Source organism: Chenopodium album, chromosome 1 (assembly GCF_948465745.1).
Source record: "Chenopodium album chromosome 1, dcCheAlbu1.1, whole genome shotgun sequence".
NCBI classification, from domain to species: domain Eukaryota; kingdom Viridiplantae; phylum Streptophyta; class Magnoliopsida; order Caryophyllales; family Amaranthaceae; genus Chenopodium; species Chenopodium album.
Genome location: NC_137834.1, coordinates 52,977,115 through 52,985,321, shown reverse-complemented (window position 1 = coordinate 52,985,321; position 8,207 = coordinate 52,977,115). Strand labels below are relative to the sequence as shown.

At 36.2% G+C, this 8,207-nt stretch overlaps 1 protein-coding gene across 1 annotated transcript; it reads left to right on the top strand.

The window, feature by feature from the left end:
- The first annotated feature begins 1,101 nt into the window (after positions 1-1,101).
- Positions 1,102-6,414, top strand: LOC145556012 (glycosyltransferase BC10-like). Its single transcript, XM_081617707.1, has 2 exons — positions 1,102-1,961; positions 5,572-6,414. Exons 1-2 carry the CDS (start codon positions 1,302-1,304, stop codon positions 6,211-6,213), a joined length of 1,302 nt encoding a protein of 433 aa, XP_081473833.1. The 5' UTR covers positions 1,102-1,301; the 3' UTR covers positions 6,214-6,414.
- Positions 6,415-8,207: the final 1,793 nt, after the last annotated feature.

Below are 8,207 nucleotides of genomic sequence, written 5' to 3'. Positions count from 1 at the left end.
CACACTTAATGCAATTAATTTGCAATTATGTGAAAAATAAAACCAAGCTTTCAAACACAAATTACTACCAAGTAATCATGCCTAAAGAGGTTTAAAATTGCATATATATATAAAACCAAGCTTTCAAACACAAATTACTACCAAGTAATCATGCCTAAAGAGGTTTAAAATTGTATATATATATATATATATATATATATATATATATATATATATATATATATATATATATATATATATATATATATATATATATATATATATATATATATATATATATATATATATATATATATATATATATATATATGTATGTATATATATATAATAAGGATTGAACCAATTACATAACCACCATAAATATGCTATTAATTTTCAAGGTTAGAAAGACTTAAAATTTTTCGTAAAAACAAAAAATTATGCACGGTTTCTCATAGAGTCTTTAGAGTAAATGACTCTATAGATTGGGTTCCCAGACTCCTAGGTTGCAGTTGCGCTTTCTAACCCTTAGGAGTGGAATTGTGTCATAGGTTCGTTCTTCAGCAACAAGATGCATATTTCGGGTTCTTCCATCTCCCTTCTTTTTCCATCATGAGTTTCCTTCTCCGTGAATACAAGTTCGGGTTCTCTTCTATGTTCAGGATCAGTGCTCTTGATCCATCTTGACTATTTCAGTTAATTCGGCTTCTGCTGGTCCATGGTTAGGATGTGGTTTAGTTTTCTTAGTTGTCCGGGCTCCGCAACTATTGGTTTGTAGGAAGACTCTTTCAGTGTTTTGTTCTCTTCGTTCTTCCTGTAATGGTTATAGTGTGTGTCTTTAGGTTGTTTATTGTTTTGTTTTAAGTTGTAACATTGTTTTTGGTTAATAGAATCTTTTGTAAAAAAAAATAATAAAAAAAATGCTACAACCGAAGACGTCCTCATATAAAATTTATGTGAGAGTGAGGGATAGCCCAAATGGTTAGAGCTTCCTTCCCAACTTCAGGAGATCATGGCATCAATTCTCACCCTCGCCCTTCTCGCTCTCTAAACAACAACAAAAAAAAAAAAAAAATAAAAAAAATAAAAAATAAAAAATAAAAATTGTATAAAAAAAACAAATCCATCTCCGCCTCCTCACCAATCACAATCACACCTTCCCTCATGCCCCATTCCTCCTCCACTTCCAATTCCCCTCAAATTACTTCTCCAAGCCGTCGCATATCCGCCTGAATTCCTCCGACGCCTAAATCATCTTCCTCCATCGAGATCTCCGTCGCCAGATCTTCGCAATCGGCACCGCTACATGATTGGCTCTTAAAATGTCCCAAAAAGGGGAAATTTTAATGGTGCGAAATAGAGGAGAAAAGGAGGATTTTGAGAAGTTTTCATCACCAGTGATTAATACTAACAGTAATAAGGATTCCCAACGTCATTATTATCAATCTAATTCAAATATGAAAGATACATCATTCAAAATAATTAGGCTTGTACTATGTTTAGTGGTATTTGTTACAGGTATAGTAATAGGATTAATTTCAGGCTCTCATATTGATGTTGTTGATAACTGGTATATAAATTCTCGGCACAGCCGCCACGGTGTCGCTGCCGCGCCACAGAATAACATTATTAGTAGCAGTCATATTATTAGTAACTGCACAATGGTTAACAAACAGCCGAAAATTGATTGTTTGAGTTTGGAGGATTTGGTGCATCCTAAAGAGTTGATTCATGGTTTAAGTGATCAGGAGTTGTTTTGGAGGGCATCAATGGTGCCTCAAATTCAAGGGTACCCTTTTAAAAGAGTACCTAAAGTGGCGTTCATGTTCTTGACTAGGGGTCCTTTGCCATTGTTGCCTTTGTGGGAGAGGTTTTTTGAAGGGCATGAAGATTTGTTTTCTATTTATGTGCATACTTTGCCTGGGTTTATACTTAATGTTTCGCCCTATTCTGTCTTCTTCGACCGCCAAATTCCTAGTCAGGTAAGTTGATTCTTAGTTATTTCCTGCTTACATACGATTATTACTTGAAGTCTGGTTTTATTTTCTAATTATATTTAAATAATGTAGGTCTGTTGAGTTTCATGGGTATACTTGATAGTTGATACTGGTGAATTTAATACGAATTGATCTTTAAGGTTAGATGGTATAGACACTAGTGAATTTGTCGAGTTCTGTGCCCTGATTGATTGTTTGTCATAATTTATAATTCTATGAGAATTACAATCCTAGCGATAGGGACGTAGTGAACTAGTGATTGGTGTTTTTTTTAGTGATGGATAGATTTTTCTTGTCATCTAATTGTATAGACAATTATGAGTATTTAGTGATGTGATGCTTAATTGAGAAGACACTAGTGAATTTGATTAGAGCTAGAATTGTAGAGTGTTTGTGCTGGGTTAATCAACCACCGTCTGAGGATTACAATCGTAGTATTGGAGAGTTAGAGATGTATTGTTTGGTGTTCATTTTTTGTGAAACTTTGGCACTCACTCTGATGGATCATTGTACCATGAATGAAGCGTATTTGCACTAAGTAATACATTCTCCTAGTCGCGGTTTATGAGATTGTGGTTAGTGCAATAAAAATATTTGAATTTTGAAGATGCCTCTGTTTACTAGCTATGCCACCCTGCTAAAGTCATGGCTCCTTTGGATAGCAAATGTAAGCATCAATTGACATTGTTCAAGACATTGTAATTTTCAAAGGTTTTGAAAGTAGATGAATACGAAGTATATAGTATTGGTTGTCTGTGCTTATGTAACTATTCTTCCGTGAGTAGATTGGTTTATAGAGTCTTAATTATTAATTTCTGAATTTGGTTATTTTTTAACGGATGTGCTTAATATGTTTATTTGTTTTTGATATCTGTAGACATTAGTGACCCTGACATGTATAGAACAGAAAAGTTTTTTTTTTTATTGTAATTGATGTACCTATTGAAGTTGATGAAAACTAGACCTATATCTACTACTTGCTCCATCCTTAATGTTTTTTCCTAATTTCCTTTTTATTCCATCTATGTTTGCACCTCCGACTTTTTTTGTCAAAACGCCCACTACATTTGGCCCATCAATTTCCACTTCCATCAGTTCCTTCCAACCAATAATTAAAAAGTGACTTTACTCCCAATTGGGCATACAAAAGGGGATGAAGGGAGTAATTGGTATTTTGTACATATTCCCTTCAACTAGCTTTTAGTATCTGTATGCCAATATCCTGGCCTTTACATTTTTTTTTGGGCTGGGAGGAGGGGAGTGGGGAGGTGTCACAATGTGTGTGACTGTTAAAGTTGTAATAGCTACCTTATGCAATCAATCCTCTATGTAACCTGGTTAATTAGTGAGGTAACACTAGGAAAAGAATTTGCTCATGCAGTTTTATCTAGCCGTATAAAATATTCTATACAGGGACTAGTCTTCGATTCTTGTGGTAGGATGATTACCCACGTGTTCTCATCATTTGCCAGTTAGTCTGTTAAAGAGTTTCTCTTTGTTTGATTCTTATTTCTGACAGGGCTGTTGATGTTTGAAAGGGTTGATGTAGGTGGTGGGGCAGAAATTTGTGTAGGCACTAGTACGGTGTTGGGTCGTTGGGACCATGATGTCTTGTTATCTCCTGTTAAATATATGTATTTCTTTTTCTTCACATGATTATCTTGGTCAAACAATGATATGTGGCTGCACGAAGATTTGATTTCCAACTGTCCCCTTTTTTACATACTCATCCCTGCCCAGTTTTCGTCTAAATGTCTGTCCATCCGCCTATAATGCAGTTGATTGGCTATTTGGCTGTTGCCTGTTTGCCATGCTAGTAATTTTAATCACTTTTACGATTTTTACCCCCTTGTAAGCATGAGGCTTGAATATTAATTAAGTAATCATCAGTCATGCTAGTGTAGTTGAGTTGTTGCAGTGTCTTTGAAATTTGGGACTATTTCGCACTCAATGTTCTAGACAAATTATTTGACTTGTTTTTAACTATAATTGGTTCAATACACGTATTTTTTGTAAACCCTTAATTGTAGAGGAAACACTTTATGGGTGTATGTAACATCTTTGTCAGTGATTGGATTGTTTAGTTTCTCCTCCAAAATTAGAGGTTCCATATGTGTCTTATCTAAGAGGGAAATTCTCAACGGTAACCCCCAACTTTTGCTACGCACCAATGGTAACCTCCCTTTTTTTTTATTATACAAAATGACCTTAGTTAAAAATTTCATCTCACTTATGACATTTATGAGAGTTAATTAATTAAAAGAAACTAACTATGGTTAACATTGAAAAAAAAAACTAAAAAGAAAAACCACCAACCCAGCCAGCTCCACCACTAGTTCACCACCTCCTGCCAGCATCTAGGGTTCCCCGTTCCCCCCGCCGGCGACGCTACCCCCAGCCCCACCATTACCCAGAACCCATACCCCGTCGACGACCCTCCCTCTCTCTCTCTTCCCACTGCAACTGCCATTTTCGCTCAAATTAAGTTCGCAATTGAGCAATCAGAGCTTTAATTCGTTCGATTGACCTCTATTTTCAATCACAATGTGTTTTTCGAACCTTAAATCAAGCAATTGTCAATTCTTAGATTTTTCCCAATTTCTAGGGTTCTTCCAATTCCATTCTACATTGTTCGAATTTGAACAATTAGCCACAAATTGTAAGATGGTGTGTAAGGTGGTTGTTGAGGGCTGCACTAGAGGCAAGGTGGCTGATTGGTGGGTTGGGGATTAATGTGGTTGCGAATGGTAGATGTAGCGTGGCTAGGCTGGTGGTGATAATGGTTGTTGCAGGGCTGCTGGCGGTAAGTGCGTGGGCTTATGAGGGAGGTGCGGTGTTTTGTGTGGTGGTGCGCGGCTGATTGGTGGTTTTGAGTTCGGCAGTCTAGTGGTGGTGACGGTGAGAAGGAGAGAGAGGGTGGGTTGTGGGCGGGGGTTTGGGGATCTGACTTAGAGGTGGTCGAGGTGGAGCTGGCGCTGCATCACCGGCGGTCGGGGAGCCTGGGTAGCGTCGCCGGCGGTCGGAAGAATCTGGGGTAGTTGCCGGAAAGGGAGATGGTGGCTGAGCAGGTGGTGGCTGGTTTTTGGTGGTTGAGTTAATTTTTTTTTTTAAAATTATAAATCTAACCAGAGTTAATATTTAATGACATAAGGTTATGAGTGAGATGAAATTTTTAACTAAGGTCATTTTTTATAATAAAAAAAATGGGAGGTCACCATTGGTGCGTAGCAAAAGTTAGGGGTTACCGTTGAGAATTTCCCTATCTAAGATAGATACAAATACAGCTTTGATCTCAGTTAATCATCCTCCATTTGGTTCCCATCTTTCCCTTTCTAGTGTTTATTGATTTGTGGTCTATGAGTCAATTTGAAGAACAATCAACTGAATATTCTTGTGGATGCTTATATTGGGCTAAGATTTTGTTGACCAGCTAAAATAAAGCCACTATGAAATCCTAAGCTACTCTGCTTTAGTGCTTTTAGATACAAGTATTTCTTTGGTCTGTCCGTGATGAGTTCTAATGTTTGTTCGTATATTTTTTGATTAATCTGCTATTTGAAAGTACAAGATTCAATCTTAATGTTGATGCTGGCAGAAAGTTTCCTGGGGTGATATATCTCTGGCAGATGCTGAGAAGAGGCTTTTAGCCAATGCTCTCCTTGACTTTTCGAATGAACGATTTGTGCTTATTTCTGAGAGCTGCATCCCAGTCTACAATTTTCAAACAGTGTACAAATACCTCATAGAATCTGTTCACAGTTTTGTGGAGTCCTATGATGATCCCTCACGTTATGGTCGTGGCCGTTACAGCCGCAGAATGGGACCCAATATTAGGCTCCATCAATGGAGAAAAGGATCTCAGTGGTTTGAAATCAAGCGAGCTTTGGCTATTGAAATTATATCTGATTACAAGTACTATGATCTTTTCAGAAGATACTGCCATCCATCTTGCTACCCTGATGAACACTATATTCCTACTTACTTCAACATATTCCATCCATACCTTAACGCTAATCGTACTGTGACATGGGTTGATTGGTCTTTGGGAGGGCCTCATCCGGCGAGTTTTGGTAGAGAAAATATTACAGAAGGTTTCATACAGAATATCAGAAATAATGGGACAGAATGTTGGTATAATTCTTTGAGAACACCTATTTGTTACCTGTTTGCTCGAAAGTTTGGTCCAAGCGCTTTGGAGCCCTTGCTTAACATAAGCTCTAAGGTAATGGGATATTGACATATTTCATTGACTCAACTGGAATGGAGCCTCATCCAAAGAGTTTTGGTCTGGATGCTGGTTGGATCATTTCCTTTTTTTTCTTTTGTACAGAAAATTTTGATTGGTTTAGGTACGCAGTGGAAAGAAAACAATCACAAGAGTTATTATTGTTCTACTTCTACTCCAGTAATTTATTTGCATAAAATTTAAAGAAGTAAATTAAGTAGCCGGCCTTGCTGCAATCATTCTGGGACATATCCCTTCACTAACTAAAGTCATACAAAATTTTTTTTATCAATTCAAATAGATTAGATTGGATAAAAATCGTGCTACCTAATTTTGCACTATCGCTTTAGGTGCCTTAGTATTGTGGAAATGTTGGTTAACAGTGTGATCAGAAGATTTTTAACAGTCAAAATCATGGAAAGCCAAATGCAAGCTTCCCTGCACCAAGTAACCAACGACTTTGGTAAGGTGTGTTTAAAGTTTTTTTTTTTTTTTTTTTTGAAGGTAATGAGAAGAATCTTGTGTAGACCTTAGTACCTCACCTCTCATGCTTTTTATGGTCTAGTATTTACACACTTGGATTCCCACCATCAAAGTGTCTATAGTGAAAATTGAACCCTAACCTTATAAAGGTGCAAACTTCCAACTAGACCGAGCCTAGTTTGGTTTTTAAAATAATTAGTTGTTCAACAATATCAGTTGGTGCTCTCCCTTTTCTTGTTTTTTCTATATTATACGGACCCTTGTGTTACTGATTTTCATGAGTTGTAACCAATGTTTTATAATTTACACGTACCTCTCAAGTCCTTGCTTTTAGGGCGACGGTGGGTTCTTCTGCTAATATAAAATTCATCATCTTCCCGATTTTGCTCGCCAAATTCACCGAAAAACATCATATATATAACTAAAGTTAACCACAACTTTTTGGTAATATGTTTTATCTCTCATACTTTTACCCAACTCCACCACACAATCTCTCTCTTAAATCCAATCATATATAAATAATGTACTTGGTAATAATTAGGGGTGTCAAAAACTCACCCGGTCCGAAAGGTTTACCTAAAACCGAACTGTTTTCGAACTGGTTTAATCAAAGAATTTTTATCCGAATTCGATCTGGAGTCAACCCGAAATTAACTCATAACCAACTTTAGCTGGTGTAGACACCCAAATGTGTCTTCCCAAAACCAAACCCAGTGATGAATACCTTTCATGTCATTTGATTATCGAACAAAGCGAAAGTGTGAAAAGTCTAGTGATGAGGATGTTTTTATTAAAATATCTCTTCTTTCTGTTTTTGAAAATATTTCTTTTCTTACCCTATTTTTGAAAAACGTGCATTCCAGTTTAGTTTGGTCCATGATATGGGTTCAATAATGGTGTAGTTGGATGGGGTTTGAAAAGACCTTTCCAACGATATATTATAAGCCCAATTCCGATGAATAATGAGGAAGTTATGGCCAAAATACTAAATTGGTCCCAAACCGGATTTTAGTTAGGACCCAATGATCATGTGGAGGGTCAAAAGGTTTAATCCTATTCCTAAACTAATTACTACCTCCGTTACATATTATTTGCAACGATTTGACATAAAGTAGAGAGGAAAAATGTCTAATCGTTGCAAATAATATGTAACGGAGGTAGTAGGATTAATTAGAAGCTTCTACAAGTTTCTAAAAGATCTTAATTATCCTTTTTGAAAAGATAAGATTAAAGAATTTGAGGTAAATAAAAACTTTCCTTTTTTAAAACTTTCCTTTTCTTAAATCCTAATTCTATTCGAATTTAAAGATGTTCAAAGACTGTCAGATTTTATTTTCGTGCCTCATAATCTTTATCCAAATTTTATATGGTTGGATAGACCTTGAAATTATCTTTCCAATGATATATTATAATATTAATTCCGAGCTATAACGAAAAAGATATGAATGAGAAACAAAACTCTATCCAAAACTGATACCGTTCCACTATTTCGGCCATATCTTTTTATATACAAAAGATTTTAA

Excerpts from the sequence above, each read along its gene's own strand:
- LOC145556012 (XM_081617707.1), top strand. The coding sequence starts at position 1,302 with ATGTCCCAAAAAGGGGAAATTTTAATGGTGCGAAATAGAGGAGAAAAG. Across the intron at positions 1,962-5,571 it reads ACCGCCAAATTCCTAGTCAG|AAAGTTTCCTGGGGTGATAT; the intron begins GTAAGTTGATTC and ends TGATGCTGGCAG.